At 39.1% G+C, this 26,221-nt stretch overlaps 1 protein-coding gene across 2 annotated transcripts in view; it reads left to right on the top strand.

Annotated features, from left to right (window-relative positions):
• The window catches only part of PTPRK (protein tyrosine phosphatase receptor type K), a 418,532-nt gene that overhangs the window by 199,503 nt on the left and 192,808 nt on the right, over window positions 1-26,221 (top strand). For both annotated transcript variants that reach the window (XM_035538686.2, XM_035538685.2), the window contains exon 6: window positions 3,847-4,021. In XM_035538686.2, the coding sequence (XP_035394579.1) occupies window positions 3,847-4,021 (175 nt within the window). The remainder of the gene's footprint in view (window positions 1-3,846; window positions 4,022-26,221) is intronic.

Raw genomic sequence — 26,221 nt, 5'->3', positions numbered from 1 at the left:
CATTTCAACTTGAGAGACAGAGGCAAGTAAGTTTTAAATATTTATTAGAAAACTAGAAATGTATATTAATGCTACCAATTAGAAAAGGTTTTAGAGTTGGGATGTTTCTGGTCCCATTCCTGTTCTGGAAGACCCACTAAAATTTCATGTCATATTAAATACTTGTTTTCTTTCATGAAATGAAAGGTGCTCTCATTTTGTTGCCAGAAAATAAAAAAGGTAAATAATTTTAATAAAATCATGCTCCCATCATGTTAAAAATAACCTTGAAGTTATAGTCTTATTTAAAGTCATATATTTAAATAGTTGAAATTCCAGAATTAAGGAGGCTTTTTAACATGCTTATATTTCTTTTAATTGAGTGTTTATAGACTGTAGTTCTTGGTGAGGCTCACAATTATTTTCAGCAAAGGAGAAGAGCTGCCTGGTGGTGACCTCTCCTAAATGAGCAATTCAGGGTTATCAAATCAGACAGCAAGGGGCTGGAGGAACCAAGGATCGCACAGGGTACAGCCATTACCTATTAGTATAACTCCACATTAATTTTAAATTGAATTTTTAAAACCTAATTGAGCAGCATTTTCAAGCTCTGTGCAGTGTGAGCAGGACATAAATTGAAACAGTATGTACCAGGAGCCCTCTAATAAGCGGAGAATGCTGCTGCCTTTCTTTCCTCTCCTTTAAAATCAGTAGTACTGCACTGACATTAAAAAGAAGAATTTAATTAAGAGATCGTGGCAGTGCATCTGAACTCTGACTGGTTAATGGCTCACCAATGTAAGGGACACACAGAAATAAATGAAGGGTATTTATTTTCCTTAACGTTTGTTTTTAAGTGAGAAGACTCTACTGTTTGAACTTTTCATGATTTTAATGACTGAAAAATACTTTAATGGGTAAGCTGTACATGAAAACACACTTTGAAGATGTAATTGTGCAGCCAGATTCCCAAGAAACAAATCCTAATATGGAGAAATTTGAGCATATATTCTAAGTCTTGTAAGATAAAGTAGTTGGAAATCACTGATGCAAACAGAAAAGGAAATCCTAGGTTTTGTTGTTGGAGCGGAACTGTAAAGCTTGTTAAATTTAATTTTGATTAATAGCTCTAAAAGTGCGTAATTATTTAATTTTAAATAGGAGCCCAGCTCACTTGTTTCTCTAGCACGAAGTGTGCAGGCCAGCTTAAGCAAGCAAGTTCGGAGCTTTGGAGGGTGAATAATTGTGCACAGTGAGCTTTGTGACGGGCTGCTCTGCTGCAGGCTGAGAGCTTGGCATTGAAATTTAAAGCACTGGACTTCTTGCAGGGAGTCCTTAATTTTAGAAAACTGTCCCTGATGTTTATTTGTTTCCTTTACAAGAGAACAAGAATTATTATGTTACATGGGCTACTGTCGGGTCTACTATCATATCATATTTAACAATATGCCTTCTGTTCATTACGTTCTGCTTGGTCATTTTAATAATAGCGTGGCAAAGCTGTGCTCACTGGGGCAGCCTGGCTTCCCCTTGCTGGCTGCCTCTGTGCTGCAGCGAGGGGAGCATGTGCTTGGGGGGCGGGGGGGGGCACAGCCAAGCAGGGGAGGAAAAAAATGCCATCGGGTTTGTGTATTTTAGTTACCTCAAGGCACCCGATCCAAGTTTCGTATTAAGTTATCATTCCAGAGAGTTCGAGTCATAGTTTGTTTAAGCCTCTGATCGAAACTGAGGGAGAAAAGGCAGCTAGAAAACCTTGCTTTCCGAATTAGCTTTCACTGTTGGGAGAAGCCAGCTCAGTGGAGGGGGAGGCGTGTCTCCCGCGAAATGAATTTGCTGTAGCTTAAGCAGCACTGAAGTAAAAGCCTTTAACATCACCCCTCATTTGCCTGATACTGAGATTTAACAATTTCATTGATCCTGTAAGTTCAGTAAGGCCTTGCATTCACAGGAGTCCTTTGCGAGCATTGGCAAACTTCCTTAATTCCTCTCAGTAGGAGGCAGGTGCTTGCAGAGCCGGTGCTGCCGCAGGGTGGGTCTTTCACTGCTTGTGCCTTGTGAGCACCCCTCGTGTAGCATCCACGTAGTAAGAGGGTGTGGACGGTTACAGGACGGGGACTTTGCTTAAGGCAGGAGCTTTGTAAGCACCTTTTTGAAGCGTCTCGTTCTCCATGTCCTTGTGAAGATCAGTGTGTACATTTTGCTGGACGTGGTCCTGCCCTGCTGGCTCAGCACAGCCTGGGCCCAGCCTCCTCTCTGGCCTAACAGTGTGGAGGGTGGTGGGGAAGCTGGGGGGGCTTTTCCAATCCCCATGAGCTGAGGAAAAGTCACAGCAGTAAACCTGCCGCTAACAAAGGTGACAGCACGGTCTTCCCAGCAAAAAGTCTGTGACCAGAAGGTTCATGTAAATGAACATTTTCACACAAGGCCTGCAGTGAAGCGAGGGAAGCATCCTTTATGACTGCTGCAAGAAAGGTTGCAGAGCTGAACATTCATCTTTTTAAAACATATTACTAGTTGAAACTAATACTTGTTAACCAGTTTTAAGCAGAGCTCAACCCCTGGCTAATCTGCAGCGAAACGGTAGAGAGTGACTAACCCATGCTAGGATCACAAGTGGTATGTGTGAAATGAAGCGTTTTAATGTTATGAAGAGAACTCCTGACTGTGACAGAGGCCAGTTAATATACATGTGCAGCATTAACTCGATTCGTCTTTCTCCCCTTTGTATTTTGCCACGGGCTTTCAGGTTATTAAACTCTGTGGCTCAGAAGCCCTGCTTCTTGTGTTAGACAGAAAGCTCCGAGTTTAAGACCTCAATAAAGATTCTCATTCCAGGGGTTGATTAGAGCTTAAAAATGTCCACAGATGTCACGTTTTGTCACGTATCGAGCTGCATATGCAGCTACAAAGGAAAATATAATGTCTTTCTGGTGACTGAGCAAAGCTGAGTGTTCAGAAACTGTGTCCTGGTATGGGAACATGTGCAGTTGATCCATGGAAGAGAGAAGGGACATTTATACACTTGGTACACGTTACTCTTCCTTTTTTTTGTTTGTTTTTCTGTTTTAAATGCTAACCTTTAGTGTAGAGTCTGTTTTTCAATTAAAATAAGAATTGAGTATTTCCTGTGAATGCAGGTGAGAACAAAGACCCCAAGAACAAAAACTGTTTCTACATTACTGACCTGTCCGCCTTCCCCACAGCTACAGGCAGATTAATTTTTGTGATTAATATATTTTTTCAGAGCTTCTTTTAATTTAGATATACATTTTTCCTTCTGTAAGAGATTCCTTCCCTCCCCTTTTTATTTCAACTAGTTTTAGGTAAGTAGGTGGTGTGTAGCGTAACGAAGTTATAATTTTAGAATGTATTGAATTTGGACAGATAAATGCATTAAAAAGGAAATGTTGGCTGGTTGATTAAAAAGAGCTATTGAAAACCTGTGAAATCCCTCAATGCCAGGTTTGTTGAAATTATTATTATTATTACAATACATCCGGTGTATCTATTACAATTTTATTTGAAGTTGAATGAATTTTCTTGGGAATGCAGCTGCTGCTCCTGGGCTCTCCTATGATAGTTCCAGCTGTGAAGCAATGGCAGTTGAGTATGGCACAGTCAGTCTTTTGTGTCAGTACAAAAGCCTGGCAGCGCTTTTTATCCCCAAACTCGGTTCTGAAATACTTTTGAGTACTTTTTGTCTCTTGGTGGGACCTCAGCACTGAGCTCTTCTACCATAGAAAATGCAGCATGGGGTGAATGAGTTTGTGTAGTAGTGTTTTTTTATGTACTATTTGTATGATGACCATGATAAATGTCTTTTATATTCTTACAAGATATCTTTGCCTTGGTTTCTCTTTTTTTCAGAGAAGAAATGGGGAAGATATTCCAGTTGCTCTGACTAAAAATATCAATCACAGAAGATTTGCTGCTACCTTTAAGTTGCAAGAGGTGACAAAAACCGACCAGGATTTATACCGCTGTGTAACTCAATCAGAGAGAGGTTCTGGAGTGTCAAATTTTGCTCAACTTATTGTTCGAGGTAAAGTTTTGATCATTTTATCCATTTAAATGCTCTTAATAGCAGTGCTTTCCATTTATACCTTTTATTTAGCCTGCAGATACCTTGATCTGATTATGCAAATGTAGCCCTATGAGGCTTCCAAAATGGTCATAAAACAAATCTGATTTGCAAAGGCTTCTTACAAGTATTTTCCATAGAATGTGTCTGCGTAAAATACCTGAATTTGCAATGCGCGTAACATGCTCTTTCTGTAGATGTACTTGTTGAACGTAAGGTGAAAACTGCCTAATGTTTCATAAATATTTTACAGAGATGGGAGAATCCACTGTAGGTAGTTAACATTTCCTTTTAAAATCTGTTGCAAAATAATACATTGTTCTGTTACCTGGGAGACAGGTATCTAAAAAGAGTTTTAAACTTTCACCTGCCCAAGGACTAAAAGCATTACAGAGATGTTCTAGGGATTTCCAACCTGTTAAGTAGGAGGAAGAAAAAGAAACGCTTGCTTTTTCCATTTGAAATACTTGCTTTTTTGTTTTGGTTCATTCAGAAGGCTGCTGGATTGCAACCATAATTAAGTGGGGCAATGTCAGGTTGATGTCGTATTTATTTATTCTGTTTGTGTTCTGGAAGCATGTCATCTGACCAGTGAAAGATAAGGTCGAAAATAGGAATTCAGTTTTTGATTCTAAAATTTGCTTGCTATTTGGCCTGGGATAAGCCATTAAGCCTCTCCTTGACTCATTGTATCACCTGTAAAATTGTCCATTTCACTTAACTCTTATGTTTATGGTGAAGCTTAATGTTTTGAAATGTGGAAGATGTTATATGGGTATACAAATTCTATTTGTGATGGTGCTGCGTAGTGTGGGGGCTGTTTTGGCTAGGTAGGTATGGGGCTGGGCTCATGAAGGGCTCTCACGTGACTCCTTGGTTCAGCCATGGGTGGTTTGGTCAGTAGTCATCTGGGATCAGCCATGGGTCTGGAACCAGGTCAGGGAAAGCCAGTTCATCTTCAGCTTGTAGAAATAAAGGTAGCCTAGTAAATGCACTAAGATATTTGATATCTGGCATTTGCTGGCAGAGGTCTTTTTCCTGGGAGACCAGTTGATTGAGGTCAACTAGATTTTTTGCCTTCTTTATAACATCAATAAAAATGGGCTTTGCTGAACACACATGGATTTAGACAATATGTTAACAGCTTTTTTGTTGTTCTGTAGATGTACCCTTTTGTCTAGCAAAAGTGCAAGACAATCTTCATCCTAATGCAATGAAATTAGTCCTGTTACAGCATGAAAAGAGACTTTCTATTTTGTTAGGAAAGCAGGACAAATGGATCTGTTTACACAATAAATGAAGTTTTTTTTTTCCCATGTTGTAATAGAGCAATAAAATAGTGTTTAAATCACTATTTATGTCTCAAAAAAAAAATGAGATACCAACATCAAATTTCACAGTACTCTCATTTTAAATGCAGTATATCAGTCCTGCTTGAAAGGCTTGGGTCATTTGATGGAGAATACTGTGTTTATGGTTTAAAACATAAGTTCATAGCTTTATACGCAACAGCTATATAGGTCTGATATTTTAAGTTTACTTTTACTTTTTGTGTGTTTTCTGGATTGGAGGCCCAAAAATGTTAACTCTTTATATATATATATATATTGTGTGTGTGTGTGTATACACACATACACACACTATATATATATATATATCATTAAAAATAAATAAAAAGGAAACAAAAAATATTAATCTTCTAAAACCAGTTTCATTTATTTGACATCATGGTAAAGAACAAGGATTTTTATTTTATAGTAGGATTTATTGCTTGTTGTTGTATTTGAAAAGCAATATACAGTAATATATTTTCTTGTTTGTCTGGATAACCACCAAATAAATCTTGTTAGCCAAAAAAGCATAGCCTTAGGGATCAGCTACCCTGGTGTTAAAACTGTACTGAAAATTAACCATAATGACAGGTCCTATATCTCTGTGGCACTTTAAAGCTGACATCCTGCTACATGGATACAAAAGATGATAATTTTAAAGGAAATTTTTGGGCCACTGATACGAATTGCCTTTAATAAGAGCTGGCATAGTATTGCCCATTGTCAAAGATGACCCAGGGGTAAGAGTTTATTAGTGCATTTCCTTCTAAACTGGAAGTGACAGGGCATGCTTGGGGCCTTTTTGTTGCTGTTTGTAACAAATGAAAATTTCACTGTAGAATTCTCATGCTGAAGAGTATTGATCTGTGTGTTCTCACAGCCAGAGGAGGAAAAAAATATACTATGAAACACAATTTACTTTGTCATGGCTTTAGTATTGCTTCCAGATCATTTTACGTAACGATAAGGTCTTTGGTCTGCAGAAGCCAAACTTCATTGACGACACTGGTTACTGGAAAGCGAGAGGTGAGAAACAGCAGCTGCTGCTCGGGAACTCTCTGGGTGGTTAGGTACATGGCTGAAATCTTTACGTGTTCCATGTCTGTACAGACATGTGGTACAGTAATATAGATGTAGAGGCATCTGATACTTTCCTGATGAGCCGTGCACAAGCCAGTCTTGGTAATGAACATTTCCAGTTATATAACATACATCATGTTGAAACATCATTATTTAATTTTGAGCTTTAACAGAAGAATTACTTTGAACTGAGTTCTAAAACTTCCTTACAAATGGAGTTACCTGGGAGGGATGACATACATTTAAAGACCCTGAAAAAGATAACTCGATTACTCTGATTAATTTTTTGAAGAAAAATCAGACTAGCATAGGATTTGTAATTCAATTATATCATTTTACCAAGAGTAGTTCCAGTCAATAATTTAATGTCTCACCTTTGCTTAGAGCTGATCTTCAGCTTCCAGCTCAGTGACTGCCTTGTATTGATTTTTTAGGTAGTTTCTATGGCATTGCTGTCATTCTTGGATGTGTGGAAGGAGCTTTCCCCTTCTTTTTAGAGAAAGCTTGGCACTGTCAGTACAGTTAGTTGGCTTGTCTTCTTGAATAGGTCCATCAGATTAATCATCTACTTATATTTTCCTGGGATGACCAGTAAATCGGCAATTTCTGGGCAGGTAATTGCTTAAAGTCTTCAGGATTGGGAGTAGGGACAGGCGTGATGTTTAAGTAAGAGTGAACAAGAAGACATTGACATTTTTTCTTTTTATTTGCTTTTGAGAGCAAATATATTGTGCTCCTAAAGTCTTCCTACTCCTTTTATTACTTACTGTAGAACTGTGGAAATCAACGGTCCCAAAGACATCGCCTGTGCCCTGGCTAATGTATATACTTGGTATATACAAGTGTGGAGACTTTCCGAGTCAGAGTACCAAGTAGTTTGATCTCTTTAATGAGTAAAAATCTTAGCCCTGTTACCAGTCATTGCATTATATCTTTGTTCAGAGCTGTTACAAACTACTGGCACGCTGGTCTGAAGTTGGCAATATTCTTCAGGAAAGTGGTCTTCTGCATCAAGAAACAAGCTAGTTTTTGTCAGGAATTATAATACAGTTCTTGGTTGACCTTGTGTGTTAAAAGTGACTGTCGGGAGGAGGTGAGCTGTGTTCTTATGTGGTTTGCTAGCAAACTTCCTAGAATAATCCCAATTTAGTTTGTCAGGTAATCCTGGAAGACCATGTGAATGAAACCATCCATTTCTTTGGTTGCAGTGTACCTGAAAGATCCAAATGAGTACTGTCTTCTCTCCTCCCTCCCCCCATAAAACAGCAGTTTTTTGCTCAGATTACCAAAAAGTATAATCCAAAAAACAGCAAACAGCCTGCCTCACACACCAGTCTCAAATCATATGGTAATGAATTACACTTCCTGTAAAGTGTTTGTGTGTTTTCCTGTGTTTGTTTTCTTTTGAAGTAGCTACATGTTGTTAGCAGGCTTATTATGCAAAATGTTTTATATTGTACTAAATACTGCAAAATCAGCAGTAAATGCAATGCATTTCGTTTGGTGCAGTGGATCTTACGCAGATTAGTTTGAAGAACACATAGACTAGTATTAAAGACAGAGGAAAAACAAAGGAAAAAAAACTCAGAATATACGTCTTAACTGTAATGTTTGTTAGTATTCCATGAATAGCTTCACCATATGTTTGGTTCTACTGATATGTTTCAAAGTATTATTAGAATCGTAAATTAAAAAAAAAAAAGTTTTCACTAGATGAATGTAATTCCCCCCCCCCTTCATTTCTTTATCCAATCCAAACAGCAGTTCCGTGGTGGGGTCAAAGCAGGGGAGGCCTATATATTGGTTTATAGTTCCAATATGGAATTGTCTTCATGTCCCTAGTAAATCCAAATTAGCTACAGAAAACAAAAGAAAGGCATTTTTCCTCCACATGGTTTCCTCTACTACCTCCTGACTGTTCTTCACGTCACAAGCTGTGGTAAAGTGATCTGTGTGAATGAGTTTGTTAATATGAAAGAGGTTGTTTTGTTTCTTTTATTTGCTTTGACTTGGCAAGTGCTCTGTCCTCTAAGTCCTTTGGTTCAAGTTTTGGTGGGGGTTTGTGGTCATGATCTTTATTTCCCTTACTGGGATTAGTTTGCCATCAGGAGCAGTTCTTGTGGAAATAATTCTGGCACTGATACTTATGCCTTTCTTGTCTGAAGTCCCTTTAGGAATTTTATATAGGAAAACCAGCAATTTGACTGATCCGCTGATGATGCCAGAACACTTTGAAGATGGAGTTTGCCCCTGGCAAATATGTCTCTTGAGAGTATTGGTTTTTATTCTAACAAGAAAACTGAAGTCTTTCCATTTGAGAAAATTGTTTGAGTTTCAATTCACTTTCCAAATTTCAGTTTTGCTTATGTTTTGTTGTTGTTGTTGCTGTGTGTTTTTTTCTGGAAAAAAAAAAAAAAGGCAGTTTCTGGTCATTTTGTGTGTTTGTGTTCTCAATTTTGCTACCTGGTTTATTTGTGCAGTATGTTAGTGAACTTAAATTTCCTGTCTAATGACATGGAGAGCACTAGGTGGCAGATTGAGGAAAATGCATCAGTGTAGTCTGAATGTTTGTATACTGCCTGTCTGCAAACAGCTTAACTCTTTTTGGACCAGTTTTGAAAAATGACACATATCTCTGTCTTCCAGTATTAAGTTCTCTGTCTGAATAGTAGATTTTTTTTTTTCCCTCTGGTTCTGTCACCCACCATTAGTTCTGTAAATGCTAGACAGCATTTACAGTAAATGCTAGATTAGCAATGTGTTCAGAAATACAATGTCAACGAGACCATGGTGATATGTAGCAGGGCTCGGGACTGAATCTTTGAAGTGCCTTGAGCAGGGTCTTTGGGTGTATGTTTCTCTGAATTCGCTGAATTTCAGAGCAGAGGGGGAAAATAGGGAGGGAGATTCCACAGTCCAAGTTGTTGGAATGTGTGGGCTTCGCATCGTTATCTTGGCTTAGTGCCCCTTTGGACTGCTGCCAGGCTTCTGTAGGAGTATGCAAACTTTTAAGCTGTGATCTGGAAGAGCCATGTGGCTGCTCTGCCTTGGTTCATAAGGTGCATTTCTGAAGTACAAATACTAATCTTGTTACTTTCTTGGACGCTCAGCACTTTCAAAGCTGCTTTATATCCCAAGTTTTCCTGTTAGATCAAGTGTAATTCTCTCATGGTTGTATGCTTGTAGGAAAAGTAGATGATAATGTCTAAATGACCTCACAAGCAGTAAGAGAACTAATGCAATGATTTTGTGAAGTTTTTCCAACCTCACTAATAAAATGCAAGGTATATTTTGGGTGTGCATTTAGGCTGTAAGCATCCTTCAGAGTGCAAGATCTAATTAACAATGTCTTTGTGACATCCTCTGGTTTGATTTCTTTATCTTATTAAGATTTTACCCTCTTTAAGCAGAGTTTAACTCTGGAAATTTCCTATTCTCAATCCTGTTTCTTACAGCAGGTGGACAGGGGTGTTCACCATGAAGTCAAATACTGTCTCCTTTACACAAGAAGAATGAAGCAAGTACATAGGAAAATACCTCAGTAAGTCTAGTTGTGCATATTTAATAGATTGAGCCAGAAAGGAGTTACAGGCTTTTCACACATCTACTGTATCAGAAAGAGTAACAGCCGCACTTTGTCATCAGACAAGTCTTCTGTGCATGAAACTTTGCTTGTCCCCTTCCCTATGGCAACGTTTGTCTCTGGTTTATGTAATTAACATGTGCATTGCCCGTTTTGTTTAGAATGTTGCAGGACAGTTGCTTTTCTGTGAAGAAGCAAGAGAAATTAGTTTTTAACTGGATTTTAAAAACAAGCCTGTCCTGGTTTCAGTTAGGACAGAGTTAATTTTCCTCCTAGTAGCTGGTAGGGTGCTGTGTTTTGGATTAGGATGAGAAGAGCGCTGATAACATGCTGATGTTTTAATTGTTGCAGAGCAGTGCTTACACCAAGCCAAGGACTTTTCAGCTTCTCGCTCTGTCCTGCTAGCGAGCAGGGTAGGGGTGCAGCAGGAGCTGGGAGGGGACAGACCCAGGACAGCTGACCCCAACTGGCCAAAGGGGTATTCCATACCACATGGTGTCATGCTGAACAATATATAGGGGTGGCTAGCCGGGGTTGGGGGGGAGCCGGCTGCTCGGGGATAGGCTGGGCATCGGTCAGTGGGTGGTGAGCAATTGCATTGTGCATCACTTGTTTCGTACACATTGTTATTAGTAATACTATTATTATTATTGTTAATATTATTTTCCTGTCTTAATAAGCTGTCTTTATCTCAACTCACAGGCTTCACTTTCCCGTTTCTCTCTCCCATCCCAGAGAGGGAGGGGGAGGGTGAGCGAACGGCCTTGTGGTGTTTAGCTGCCGGCCGGGTTAAACCACAACAAAGCTATAGAGATGTAGATTCCCAGGAACTAGCAGACATGCACTGTATTTGGAACAGGCTCAAGTTCACTGTCTGGTGTTGAGCAATCCTGGCTGCACAGGGCTTTATTTGAAATGCTAAAATACGTTGCAGCAGTCAGTTTCATTGCATCAGGGCTTACATTTTTTTTAAGAGAGGAATGAGGTGCTTCTTTTTTGAAGTCTTTTCACGTGTATGGGATTTTCTAAGGTTGTGTGGTACTATCAGAAAAAATAAGACCTTGCATTCTCGACAAAGATTAGTTTGTGCTGTTTGCTGTGCTGGACACTGCCTATCCAATTGCTTCATTGCAGTGTTCGCTTAGTTTGGGTGGAGGGTGCCTCTATCTCTTTATAATCCTCTTGAAATCCTTTTAATGTGAACTGTTGCTACGTTGTAGTTCTGTGATTTGTTCTTCAGGAAGATCTGAAACATGTAAGGAAAAGCACATTTTTTGCTTTTATCTTGAGAGAAGAGTTTTATACTACTTGACATAGTCTAGGTTAATATTCTGATTAGGCAAAAGATAGCCTCTTTTGAGCTGATACGCGTCTTCTTGCTGTATTTTCTGAACTTTAAGGTGAATGATCCAGATCAGAGCCAAAGCCCTGTAGCCCACGGTTGGACACAGTAGCTGCTGCTTGGTGCAGAACGTCAGAGGAGCAGATGTAGAGGCATGCCCCCCGGTGTAGAATTTTACCTTACAAGGGTCTGTGGTTCAGGCATCTTTCACTTCACTAAGGGGTGGTACCCTCTCAGCTTGGACATTAGTTTCTCATTTATGGAGAAAACACACGAATAGAGCAGAGGGGCAGGAAGAGAAGACTGCTACTCTTAACCTGTTTTTTTTTTTTTTTCTTGAAAGCAGGCTGCTTGCTATGCATGTGAGACTACAGAGCTTGTTGAAAGAGCTTACCAGATACTAATAAAATACAAACTGAACAGCGGAATCAAATAACAGTGACCATGCAAAGTGATTAAGATGATACTAGCTGTATTTTTTTGTCATTATTTTTATTATATCATCTTCTAAGCAAACTCAATCCTGTTATCGCTCGCAGATAGGGATGGATAATGTATAACCTCTTGTGCCAAGGCATAGATTTATAACCTCTGTAGGGTCTAGCGTAACTAATAAATACCTTCATATAAGAATCATGGTTAACTTTAAAATCACCTATTAAAAATAACCATGCAGGAGCTAACAGATTAATTAAATGATTTAAAAAAAAACTTTTTTCCTTTGTTCACCATGTACGTTCTGTAAACCATTTGATTTATTGTTTCCATGTGCTTTCAGTTAGTTTCTCCTGTTTGACTACTCTTTCTAGCAGGAATGGAAGATACAGAAAACACAAAAGTGTAACAAAAAATACCCCAAGCTCCTACACATCCCCCTTTTCTCCTAAACAAGTTCTTAAATCACATAAAAAGGAGAAAAGGTACCTAGGAAACTTGAGATCAGGAAATGAAATTTGCATAACTTTTTCTTTTTTTTCTTTTTTTTTCTCCCAAGTGATGATGTCTATTTATGGTTTTCATTGCCTGGTGATGTATACTTTTTCCCAACCTCTGTGGTGGATGCCAGTGCTGTGTGGCACTTTACTTCGTGAGTCCAAGCAGCCAGCAGTTCTTTTTCTGTTTCATGCAAGCCTTCATCAAACCAATATGGAGAGCACATGGGTAGCAAACTGTGTGCAAGTCCTTTTATCTTCTCTCTCCTTGACTCACTTCGCAGTGGAAACTGTGGTGAGAACTCTCCTCTCACAGATCTCTGAACAGAAACCAGCAGGACAAAGGAAAAAAGGATAAGGAAGGCCATGGATACTGGTGATAAGCTGGACTGATGTTTACCAGCCATGGTTATTGTTATTTATTTTTTGAACATTGCTTGTGTAAATTTGAAGCTGATCTCTTTTGGAACTACAAATAGTTTTTTTCCCCACACCTTTTATAATTACTAGGTGTGAAATTTGTGTGTGCAATTAAGTCACATCCTTCTTCAGTAAAGGAGACTTGACTTAGCTGTCCCCAGGAATGAACATGGAGCATGCTTAATTGGTTTCCAAAGGTTGTCTTTGACCACGTACATAAATGCTCAGACAGGAATGTGCTTTCAAAGCGAGTCTCTGGATTATCCCCACTTCCTGGCCTTTGGTTCCCATCCACTTCATTCTGCAGCTCACAAAATCAGACAGCAGGTACTTTCAGCACTGTTGATGGCTTCGTTATATATCAGAGAATAACTGAGGTGGGAAGGCATCTCTGGAGGTCATGTAGTCCAGCACCCCCTTCCAGAGCAGGCTGCCCAGGACTATGTCCAGATGATTTTTGAATGTCTTTGAGGACAGAGACTCCACAGCCTCTCTGGGCAACCTGTTCCTGCATTCAACCACCTTCACAGTGGGGGAAAAAAATAATAATTGTAATTAAAAAAAAAATAATGTTTACACACAATTCTTTGTGTTTCAATTTGTACCCATTAACTATGAATAACTTGTAAAAATAGGGGAATTTTAAAGGGAATTGCCAATGTGGCACGGGGCAGCTGAATCTTGACTGTGGTATTTTTGATTCTGCTTTTACATAAGCTCTGAACAGAACTGAATTCCATGTCTGGTTTTTAAAAATATTTCATGCTGATTTCATAGAACTATGACGCAGTTGGTGAATTCTCATCTGTTTAAGTTTAGATTCCAGTCTGTTGAGCAGGAGAACCAATGCAAGAATACATCTTACACATGTTTAAACAGCTCATCAGGCATTTCATGAAAAAAAAATTCTCAGATACCATAGATTTACATTAAAGAGTGCTGCCACTGCTCCAAGAAAACACTTCCATCTGTTCCTGTCTTCTGGCCCTTGTTTCTTGTGCCAGTGCAGGGAGGCATTCCTGCAGCAGTGCAGTGTGTCAGGCAACTGGGCTACGATTAACCCAGAAAACACACTTTGAAAGTTAGGTTTGTAGTCCTGCACAGGCTGTTTCAACGTGCAAAATGGGTGTAAAGCTGCTCCCTCTCTGCCTGGCTGGGATACCGCTCTGCCCTGCGAGTGAGTTAAATTGGCTCTCGGAGGTGCCTGAGCACTGGGGTCGGCATGAGAGGGTGGAGGATGCAAGGGGCAGGAAATGCTCCATCTCCTGCTCAGCAGGCACTGAGCTGTTACTTACTCTTGTTGGGTCTTGCAGAAACATCATCATCATTTGGCAGTCAAATAAATGCAGCTTTAAGGGCCCATAATACTTAGTCAAAAATGCTGAGGGCTTGTAGTGTGAAGTACTGAACTGGGGTGAGCTTGGCTGGGCGGTTCACAGAAGCAGAAAAGTGAGCTCTGTGCCAGCAGGCTTAGTGTCAGCTACAGGTAACGTTCACCTGGGATTTTCTGCCCATACAGCAGATCAGGTATTAACAGCCCTCTTACAGGCAGCATCAGCTGTGCATCACAATCTCTGCATAATCCAGCAAAAACAGGATTTGATATGGCCTTACTCAGCCCAGGTGAAAATTGTGCTGCCAGTGAAACCAGAGAGGTGATGCTAATGATGCCTGAGCGTGGTCTCACTATGTACGTATCATCCTATACCTGTCATTTTCTCATACCCCTCCTTATTGGGAAGGTACATAGGTGAATCCAATCAGGGAACAAAATATCTGAAGAATTAAAATGTAATCACTCTGCATAGTGGAAACCCTATTTATCTTTAGATTATGGGGAGCAGTGCAAAGGAAAGAAAGAGATGAGGAAACAGCTGTAGGAAGGTGTAACTTCAGGGAGGAAATAAAGGGGTTTCTTTGTTTCTTCACATCTGCACTTTATTCAAGTGCAAAAGATCATCTGCCGGTAATGTGATTTTTCTCATCTTAATTAGAGATATCTCCAGACTGCCCCACCACATCATTGCTGTATTTTACTTGGTTAATTCACCTTCCAGTAGCTGCTCTGTCTGCCCATTTATTTAAAGCAACACTTCCATTTGATTGCTGCAGCTCAGGATGGTCTGTCTCAGTTTAAATGCCACTGATGTTAGTGGGGAGGTTAAGAAAATATTTACTTAAGGGTAGACAAAGTTCCCTTACCTGCCATCTTTTTCCAGTTTGGGGGAGGGAAAAACCCCTCTAGATTTGACATCTCTGTGTATAGTGCAGGGCTGTTAAAAAGTGTGCCGATGAGTAGGTGCATGGTAATGATGAAAAGGAGTGCATTTGGAATTCAACATAGATGGCAGAAAATGCAGGATGTCAGAGAAGCCATATATTAAAGGGAATTTGAATTGGAAACTGAATCCCAACCTGCCACTGGGGGCATTTTGATCATCTTGATTTATTAAACTTTTATAACAGCATTCAGATGAAGCTGAATTAAAACGCTTAGTCTTGGGTGGTTTATAGTACACAAGTCATCATGCTAGTGAAGTCTTGCCATGATCAATGTAGAGTTAATCTGAGTTCCTTTTTGAATGCAGGTGCACCTGTGTGCTTTAGTTTGTATTTAAAAATCTGATAGTGTTCTAATACTGAATCACTTAACAAAAATACGAAGTGAAGCCACCCCTGACATTAATTTTCAGCTGCATTGAGTGAATCTTGCTATTAAATTGTAGCTGAACTGCAGGAACACAAACTGCATGTATATTCATATACCAATTTTATATATTGATAAATTTATATGCAGTATAAAATAGCTTTCTATGGAAGTATAGCAATATTTCCTTGGAAATGGGTCATATTCCTGAAAGACACAAGACGCCTGCAGCATGGTACTGGTCTGACCATCTCCCAGCTTCAGCAGCCATACGTGGTCTTACTGAACACAGTCTCTGCAATAAAAAGAAATCAATTACTATTAGGGTGGCACTGCAGGTTAAAGGCATTACAGGTTCACACTCAGTTTTGCAGCAGGGAGATGATACTTAGCTGCAAATGGGGAATGATGCAAAAGATGGATGAGACAGAGTTCAAGGAGCAGTAATGTGAGGGTCCGGCGCTATCATTCCAAGCTGTCTCGGAAACATGATGGATGGTTCGGTGGCAAGAAGCAATAATACCAGATGATGAGAGATTCATCTCCAGATCTTGAGCCCACTGCATGCTGTCTACCTGTTGGTGTTCTAGTGGCGTAATGATTTCTGATGTGTTATGAAGAGCTAAATTACTGTACTTAAGCAACTAAACTGGTATGTTGAGTTTAGTAACCTGGACTTTTTGGCAGCTGCTAGAAAAGCAAGCAACGTATCACACACTCTTGCACGTGGTAAATTTAATTACCTCATATTTATGCATAGCACTTGTTGACAGGATCTTGTAAGGTATGCTAATATAGTAGGTAATTTGTTACCTCCAGAAATCACTTTCCATGTGCCTTCTGATCATTATCATGAAACATGATAAATGATCTAGCCCATGAGGTGTAAATGAAAATGAAATGGATAATTGGATCCTATGTCTAAATTGTGGCTGGAATAGTTGTTGCAATTATAATGGAATTTATCTCATAAAAATATGCTTTGCAATGTACTAGTGACCTTTAATCATCTTGGTGGGGGAGTTATTTGAGGATAATTTCGAAGAGATTACAAAAAGTTTACTCAGAATAGTTTGGATAGAAGGTTGTTTTTTTTTTTCTTTCCTAAAGAGTTTTAAATATTTGTCTATTTAGTAATTCATAACTGAAATTGGAACATGATTATCCTGCAGCATTAAGTGCTGGAAGATAGTATGTTTGCAGAATTATATATAGAAAATAGAGAGAAACGTATCCATCTTTCCTGAAGAAGAGGGAGGCTTAGCTACGTGCAGAAAGAAAGATTTCTTCCTGCTGAGACGCTGAGTTGAATTTGGATGTGCTGGTTTGCTCGAGAAGTTGACATTGAGACTGATGGGGGACTGCAAGCAGGCAAGTCTTAGAGAAGATTTAAGGAGTGGCATGAGGAAAATAAATGTTTTTCTGTCTGCTGCTCCCCAGGTCCATGCATGCTGCTCTTGGCAGAGTGTGTGTCCTTCCCATCTCCCTCCAAGAGGAGGGAGAACACTCTTGTGTTGATAATGAAGTTTGAATCTTCAGCTCTTGCCCTATCTTTGTGTGATCCTTTTTGGAAAACTATTTTGTGTCCAGGACCTCACTGGTAACATTTCATATTAGTTGTTCAGGTCCTTTTTCTTGCCCATTTAACTTCTAAAAATGGTGGCATATCTTGTACTGTCAAACATTTTGAGCTTGCCGTCCCAGTTGATATCTGAATTGATCATGGTAAGAACTGATTTTTTTTTTCTGGATTCTTTACTAATAAATGAAAAAGGAAATTTCCTCTAGTAGGCTTGCGAACTAAACTGAGAAAAAACTTAATTGAACAGTGTTAGTGTGAAAGTACATTTTTTGCATTCAAAATTGCCTAGAAGTGACTTATATTGGAAATCTAAGAGCCTAATAAAAATGATTAGGAGAGATGGTGGGGTAAATCTCTCAACAATCAACTTTATACATTCCTGTTATCATCCAAGAAAGCAGGACTTAAGTACACAATATGTTCCTAACCAATATGATCTGAAAGGCTTAGACTTTGCGTGATGTTGGTTCAAGGCTCATAAAGAAGGAACCGTGCCTAATGAAGGTTTGTAGTGTTGAGAGTGACCATCCCAACTTAAATTACTTAATTTGAATGAATAAATAACAGTAAAATATTTTTAATTCTTTTAGAAATATTTTCAATTTTTCTCCAAATAAATGGTTTACAACACTACTGAATGTAAGCTTTATTTGAAATTGCCAAGCATCTTAGAACTTCTGTAACGCAGCAGGGTGTTTCATTTAAATGTTCGAGTATTTTATTCGATTTTTGCTCCATGTTTTGTGGTAGCTCCCAAATGCCATATGGAATTGTACTTGTTTGTGGACACAAGGAAGGCTACTACAAAGCATCCGTGCCACATGTGTTTTTTGTAAAGCTGTCTATAGACTAGCTTACTCGTTTCCTGAGGAAATCGAGATTCGTTTATTATATTGATTATCTGCTCTATTTTGTTAACTAATATGCATTAACTGTTAAGTCTTTTTTTTCTCTGATTTCTTTTTTTCAACTTGAGGTTGCAGTTCACAATGTGTGTGAAAATCTCAGTTTTATTCTTATGTCGTTATCCTCATGGTAATATAAGGGTTTTGTCTGTGCTGTTACTTTTCAAAATGGAGTTGAAAAGGCTACTGCTTCTGAACGGAGATGTGAGCAAACCGAGTGCTTTTCTTATGCTTAAAAATTGAGGTTGCAGTCTCATGACTTTCAATGCTTTCTTTGAACTTCACTCTGACTTGGAAGTGTGTTGACAGCAGGTAGAAATGTCTTGACTAACGATTTATTCTTCAGCTTCCGCTTCCCTTGGACTAGATGACTTGCGTGTCCTAGAGAAAACAAGATACACTCATGGTGATCAAGCTGACAATATATGGGTTACACCTACAGGCCATGGCAGTGTTCTCCACTTGCCTTTGTTGTGTATAGAAAGGAGCTGCTGTTTGGCAGTGTGTGAAGCAGTGCTTCATGCTGGCCACCATGCACGTCCAGACAAGTTGGTACAGTAGTAGTGGGCTTTGTTTTTGTGTTTATTCATATGTGGGGTGGTGGCACAGTCCTTCCTTTGGACATATACAGCACCGCTCATGGTCACCTGAATGAACTGAGGAGGAGGAGCGATCTCAGGTGTCACCGCAGTTGAAGACATGCATCATCCTACAGTGTAGTGTTCACCCTGAAAACCAGCCAGAAACATAGTATTTCTATGTCTTTTTAACCCTTTTCTAGACCAGTCCCCCTACCTCACATCAGTGCAGGGCAATGGGAAAGGCAAGAGATGAGAATATGGGCAGAAGAAAAGCAGCATCTCTGCAAATCACCTTTCAGTGTCCTCAAACCAACCCCTACAGACTTCTGCGGAGTGTGAAAACAGAAGAGTGAGGAAAGCCAGCACAGTCTTCCTAAGCGTAATAATGACTGAAGCAACAGTTTCTGCTCAGCTCTTGAACAAATTAAAGCAACTTGGATGACATTGGTGGTACTCAGCAGTTTGACAGTACATAAGCCAGAGTTCTTGTCTCTGATGTTTTTCTCCATTTTGCTTTTACTTAGGCAAAACCTGACATATGTTCCAAGAAGTTGGTAGATAATTCTGGAAAACAAAAACAAACAAACAAAAAAACAACAAGCAAACAAAAAACATGCTGCAAATGTGCTTTCAGTATTTCTGCAAAGATATTTTTTTCTAGTTGTTCCAAGAGTAGCGTTAACCTATTAGCAGAAGCATATGTGATCAAACTTCACTCCCGTGATGATTCTCTGAGCTCATTGACCTCAGCCTGCGAAGTCCCATTTTTCATCTCTGAAAATAGGCCATTTGGCCTGTGCTCCCACCCAAGAAAGTATGACTGGAACAGCTTCACTACTAATTTTCGGTTAGCATTGCATTAAGGCAGCATTGTGAATATCCGTCTCTCAGGTTGTGCAAGGGAGGGACTTGTCTCACCAGTTTTCCCAAGCTTCTTGACTCCTGGCATTGGCTGTCCATCAACAAGTTAACAAAGTGATGTGGCGCACACTCTCAGTTTGCAGTGGATTCCTTTCATTGATAGTTCTTACAAATATGGCCTGCTGCAATCCTCAGCTTTGCCTCTGTGCTCTCTTCCATCTTCCTCCTCTCCTCTCTCCCTCTTCCTTCCCCCCCTTCTCACTTTTGCACCAATAGCACCTCTTTGACTTTCTGCAGTGTGATTTAACTTACCCATCTTTTGTGTCCTACCTGCTGGTTGCTGCTATTATCAATGGAGCAGAGAAAATGCTGTTGGGTTGCATGTGCCAATAAATGGCATCAAACTCATTAACAAGTGGTTAAAAAGTCTGTCTTTGTAGGAACTGACTCTTTTTCCAAAGGGAAACCTAAAAGGGAATGTAATTGGACTCTTCAAGTACAAGATTAGACTGTGCCAACTTTCTGGCTAGCTGCTGACATGTTTAAGATGTATTTTGAATTTAGGCTTTGGACTTTGTCTTTCCTGAAACTTGTCATTCTCCCATGTGAAAACCTGCCCCCACCTTTTTATTTATTTATTTTTTTCTTTTTACTGCTTAAATTCTTTAACTTCAACTATTTCTTAATGCTATTTCAGGAATGTCTTTGACCTTTCTCTTGTATTTTTCATCCAACGTGGTTGCCTAAAGAAATATTGCACGAGTTTTATTTTTCCTGAAAACTTCTCAAATACTTGACCTCTAAGTATGTGGACTTTGCAACAGAAAAAATTATGCTCTAGTGACACTTCTTTTCCTTGCAAATTACCCTCGTTATCAGTGACATTTTTACAATTAGAAACAAAGTGCTTTACTTAGGTTAAAAAGTCGATTGAGGAAGTACAGGTTGGCTTTATTCAGGCCAAGCCAGGTGGCTGCTTCAAGAAGTTCACCAGACAACTTGCTGGAGTAGCAGACAGAGAAGACTGGTTTGCTCGATGTTTCATTTTGACCAAATTCTGTTACTATTTATTTTAAAAATAAGTGAATAAAAAGGAATTTAATGGTATGTTGATGCTTCCAGGCTAGAAAAAGAATGTGTTAAAACATGCCTCACGAAAGGAGGCGAGTGTTCTTGCTTTGAAGGTGAACATTTTGTACAGCTGCTACTGCTTACATTAAAAAAGAAGAAAAAGCGTGTGCCAAACAGTATGTGGTAGGTGCAAACTGTCACTTTATTGAGGAGACTCTGTTCCCTAAGACATTTGCACCATTAGGACTTCTAATAATTAAGATGAACTATATTTCAGCAAAAAGACAGCCTTCTGGCCAACTGACTACGCAGATGCCAAGTGGAAGCAAACGATGAAACTCAGTTGAGCTCTCAGGCAATTAACAGAAATTAATGGACCAGGTACCTACAGTCTGTTTCCTGCGTGTGTCAGTTCAGTGTCCTTGCATTTCCTGCACTTCCAGATCTCCAGACTTTCGGGGTTTTGCCACCTGAGGTTTCTTTACTGAAACTTGCAAGGATTTATCACCTGCTTAGAAGAACTCGTGGAATTCCTGTGGGCAATTAAAAAATTTCACAGGATTCTGGGTTTCCAGGCATGTAAGGGAATTATTGAAGTGATCCTCTAGTGGCAAGAATTCTGTTTGGACTCGGAACTTTGGGGTGCAGTGGAGGCCTGGTGCGTGTGCGTTGGTGTCTGGTGTTACATAAAGCAGGAGCACCAAGGGGCATGGCCATACTTCTTTCTCCTTTCCTTCTCCCACTCCCAGCAATGTGCTGTTCCTGCAACTGGTCTGCAAAAGATGAAAAGACCAGGATGGTTCACTCCCTTGATGATGTGGTCACCTTTAGAATGGCTTAGCTATAACATGAAACCACATCCTACATCTGCTTTGCAAGTGGATTACACTAAACTGCAAAAATCTTTGTGCCTACAAGGAAATATGGTGTGGAATGGTTCTTTAGATAAATGCCGCTGTCTTGGTGTTATGTTGTGTTTTTATTTCAGGTTCTTTTTATGAACATGTGCTTAGAGGATTTTATACAACAGAGAGGGGCTGATAGGATATACTAGTATGTTCCCTCAAGCTCACATTATATTCTCCTAGTAGAGGAGATAACCATTATCCAACCCTGTATAGTAAAATGCTCAATAAACCTTATCTTTGGGTTGTTAAGAAAAGGAATGGTTGTGCTTTCATATGGAAGAGGAGAGAATCTATGGAAAAAAAAGTGAAATGAAAATTCAAGGAAAGAAAGTAAAAAAAAAAAAAAAAAAAGTCTCAAACAGAACATTCAAGTTCGAAATAATAATCACTAAAATTAATGCAATATCACTTAGAGTGGCTTTCCCACAATATCCCAATGAAGTAAGCTAATGTGATTTGTATAAATGAAGTGTGCAAAACCAAACGTCTTTGTAGTTGTTATACTACAGTAGTAATATATGAGTAGCAAGATAGCTGTGGACACATCACTGCACTGCTATGAAGTGTACTTGAAATTTTCTTCTTAACTAAACCTGAAAAAAAAAAGAAAAAAAAAATGTGGAAAAACGCACACTTCCTAAATGATTTGTTGAGTCTGAAATAAAAATATCCTTCTGCTGAAGAAAAAGTGACTGGTTGTGGTATTAGAAGTAATTCAAGTTACTTGAAAAGACTGACGTTTGAAATGAGGGAAGAAACCAGAGAGCATTTTTAAGGTATTCATAATTCAAAAGAGAAGAAAGGAGGCAATACAAAGGCAAAAGTATTATGCTGAAGAGCAAAGGAGTATGAACCTGGACTGAGGAAAGGGTGAGACTAAAGACACTTAGGTAGAAATGTTTGTATGTTCTTATTATTTATTTTTTACAGTGAGTTAATATATGGCATAAATGACATAGGACATGAGCAGGAACACTTTATCTAATTTTTCTCAAGTTATTTAATAACATGTCACAGAGGAAATATGTGGGTTGGTTTAATGTTTTCAAGGAGTACTTTGAGCTTCAACGGAGTTACTGGCCCCTTTCCATTACACATTTTTTCTTTTATGTGTTGCAGAGAAAGAAATGATAAATAATACAGGCCAACAAAAGTATATACACCACAGGGTTAGAATACTTACCAGTGGGGGAACTGTTTATTCTGACTGTGAAACAAAGGATGACAGCAGGGCAAAACATTTTGCCTTGGCAGGAGAGGCTGTGTAGACAAGTGGTAATTTTATCTTCTTTTAAGATATTTAACAATTCTAAGCCCCAGCAGTATTCATGGATTGGCCTGCAGTGAAAGGAAGAGTTAGAGTTCACGTAAGCTATTTTACCTGCCGACTTTGTTTACCGTAGCTGTTTATTTCCCCACCACACACATTAAAGGGATAATAGGATAAGAGAAAGTTTTTCATATATGTTATGTATGTGGGATGACTTAGTGTAGATGCAATGCAAGTATGCTCTTACTACCTTTGTATTACATTAACCATTCAGGGATGTAAATCTGCACAAAATGAATCTCTTTTTTTCAAGCAGTTTTCTTATACTGCTTTAGATCTGCAAAGTAGCTTTTCTTTTGAACCAAAAGTTTTCCATTCAAGCATCAGAAAAAAGAAAACTTCATCATTTATAGTAAAATGGACAGGAAATGTAACCATGTAGCGATGCACCGTTCATACCCTGAAAGCGGAGGAAGTTTGGAACATTTATGGTTTTATAGAGGGGGTGCTCACCTAGAACTGATTGGTTGAAGGCCATGCTCACATCTTTTTCCAACATTCAGTTAGTAATTTGACCGCTGTGTGTTTGTTTTTTTTTTTTCCTTTGGAGAACATGGTAACAACCTAAGAAAACACTAATACTGGGCCATAAAATCTACTTATTTTAGTATATAACCTTGGGGGAAGATGCAAGAATGAGGGAGGCATGCAGTGAGTGACACTCTTCTCCTTTTGTATGTTGTCGTAGTATCTCTCAATTTACAGCTTAAGACTTCTCAAGCCAGAGTATCTACACATTTGTGCACAACATCCTTGTGAACCTTCTATGAATTTGTCAGATCATTTTAAATTGTGGTTTTGTCCATCATCCCACGGCATTGAATTTCCACAGTTAGCTTGAGTTTTGCATGGAAGGAAGTCCTTCCCTCTGTTCAGGAAGCTTCAGGCCACTCTTTTTCATTGATAGTTATATACCATCATTTTTCACTGCAAGAAATAGCAATTAACTGCACATTCATCTTTTTCATGCTCCATGTCATTTCATATACCTGTAGCATGTATTCCGTCATTCATCATTCTTCCGTCTTGAACAATCCAGATTTATTTACTATTTCTACATATGGAAGTTGTCCTAGTACTCTGATAACTTCTCTTTGGTCTTTTCTATATCTCATCTCCTAGCTCATCCAGCAGGAGATGGGAAAAACAGATCTCTGCCTTTTGTTAAAGATCTGAAAACGTGATGAGTTTACACTGTGGCATAAGCTGTTATGCTTTCTTTTGTGTTCTGTTCCTAATAATCACTGATATCTTACCTGACTTCTTGTCTGGCACTGCGAATTGAGATGATATGGTCATGAAATTCCTCAGAGGGATATTATTCCTGTCTGATTATACTGATTTAGAGTGCATGAGAGATTCTCCCCCTCACATGCTCTTCTTTGTATTTGTCGACTTCATTTGCCTTTTTATTCCCTAGTTCTTCAGTATAGTAAGGAAAACAAGATATGCTCTATGTATCTATTCATGAAATATTGCCACTACAGTGCAGTAATTGCTGCAGTAATTGGAGCCATGATTAAGAACCACGCATTCTTCCTGACCTTCCAGGTAGACATATGACTTCATGAGTGTGTTGCAGAAAATGTTTCAGCTTCAAAAAGGGGGATGTAAAGACACTTTCAAGAATCTAAGGGCATGTAAGCTAAGGCACTGTCCTGGGAAGTAGAAAGTGTTTGCTCAGATTCTTGGTACAATTCAGAGAGACGAGAGGAATGGATGTGAAACTTCTTAGGAAGTTCTTTCTTTCCTTAGGAAAGGAAGAAAGAAAGGGAGGAAGAGAGGAAGAAAGAAAAAGTCACTCCTGTATAGACAGAATTCTGAACTATCTTCTGAGTGCCCGTATTGTTATCTAATGACCCACATGAGACTGGACTGAAAAGTCAAAAAAAAAAATGTTGTTTTGGAAATGCAAATATAAATATTTTTGTTTCTGCTACTTGCTACATTTGGATGGATTTTTCAATTTTTTAGCTTAACCATCTCTTAATTTTTATTGAGTGTTTTGCTCCATCCCCTCCCCACCCCATCCTCTCCCTGACAGCAAATCCAACCCAAACCTCAGCCTATCTAGCCCGTTTGATTCCCAAGGAGAAGGCAGATTTTTGTATGTGGAGTTCTGTTTTCAATTTCTAAGCCTCTGTACTTAAGAAGGTATAAAATATGTGTCTGTGAGATTGGTTTATGGGGCCTCTATATTCTTGGCTGTAACTGAAGTTAAGTATGAAATAGGTTTCCTGCACTTGCATGGCCCTGAGAAAGGTATGTGGAGATTATTTAAGGAATGGAGAAAAAGCCAGAATTGGCTTTGTGCTCAGGGTCACGTAGCCTCTGAATTTTCACAGGGTGGAGGTGGGTGCTACACAGAAGTAGTTGCACCTGAATGTGTCTCAAAAGGTGGGAAAAGAGGCTGTGGCAGCGTGCCCTCAGAGAGGGCTGAGAGATGCTCATCAAGCCAGTAGCTGGCTTTTCAATTCAGCGCCAAAATGGTTAAATTCTGAAGTCAAAGTGAAGTGAATTTTGGAAGGAAATGCTATTCTAAATAAGAAGGGAAAGGTTCGGGGGATTTTTTTTTAAATGTCAAAATGCTGTGTAGTAGGTTGTTATGGTTGGAAAAAAAATTGTGTGTACCTATTCAGAATGTTTCTGTAAACCTAATTTGGCTTTCCCATTACGTGGTGAGGAGGAGGGTGAATACCACATGGAGGCGTTACTGAAAGCAGGTGAGATCGTTGTTTGGATCTAGGCTTAGCAGCCTAAGTAGAGTTCAGTGAGGCAACTTCACCAGTCCTCAGGCTGAGTTCACAGCACTTCTTTTTCTGAAACCATGTTTGTAAGAAGGGTAGCAAGTCACATGAGAGAAGTTTCTTGGTGCTTTCAGTTATGTAAAAAAAACAACAAACAAACAAACAAAAAAAAAAAAACCTCTTCAAAGAACTCTGAAACGTCAGAAGCTTGAAGCAGGATTTTGGTCTCTGGCAGGAAGACTCATGATTTCCTTTGTCTTCATGAAAAGCACTATTTAAAACACCTGAAAAAGCGTTACTCACTTTGTGTAACATGGCCAAAAGAGCTAAAAATTATGCAACATTTTTTTCCCCATGGTTACATGCTTTTGTTACTGACACTTAGATGAAATGTTAGGGCTTTTAAAATGTACTGTTCCTATTTGTTTACCTGGTAATACAGTGGTATCTGGTTTATTTTTGTCTCCAGGTACTATTGAAATGTGCTCTGAGCAGCTTGGTTCAACGTGCAGAACCAGCTGAACACAGTCTTAGACAAAATGTCTGTATGCGCAGGCAATCTGAATTTAATAAATAACATAGTTTGCTTGTGCAATCTTTCAAGGTAGCAATCTCCATAATAGGGTATATTATTACAAGCTATATTATTAACAGTAGATCATGTGTTTGGAGAGGAAAGCTTGTACCATCCAATTTCTGCTCCGGGAATTTTTTTTCTCTGCATTATTTCTGTAGTGTGGTTGATTTTGTTCGTCTTTCATATGTGAATACACAAGTCTAGTTACTGAACTTTCAGTGTGCTAGCTCAGCCTGAAGAGATGTTGATTAACATATTCAAGAA

The sequence above is a fragment of the Cygnus atratus genome, chromosome 3 (assembly GCF_013377495.2).
Source record: "Cygnus atratus isolate AKBS03 ecotype Queensland, Australia chromosome 3, CAtr_DNAZoo_HiC_assembly, whole genome shotgun sequence".
Classification (NCBI taxonomy): Eukaryota; Metazoa; Chordata; class Aves; order Anseriformes; family Anatidae; genus Cygnus; species Cygnus atratus.
Note: the sequence above shows the minus strand (reverse complement) of the source record. Positions and strands in the feature narration are given on the sequence as shown.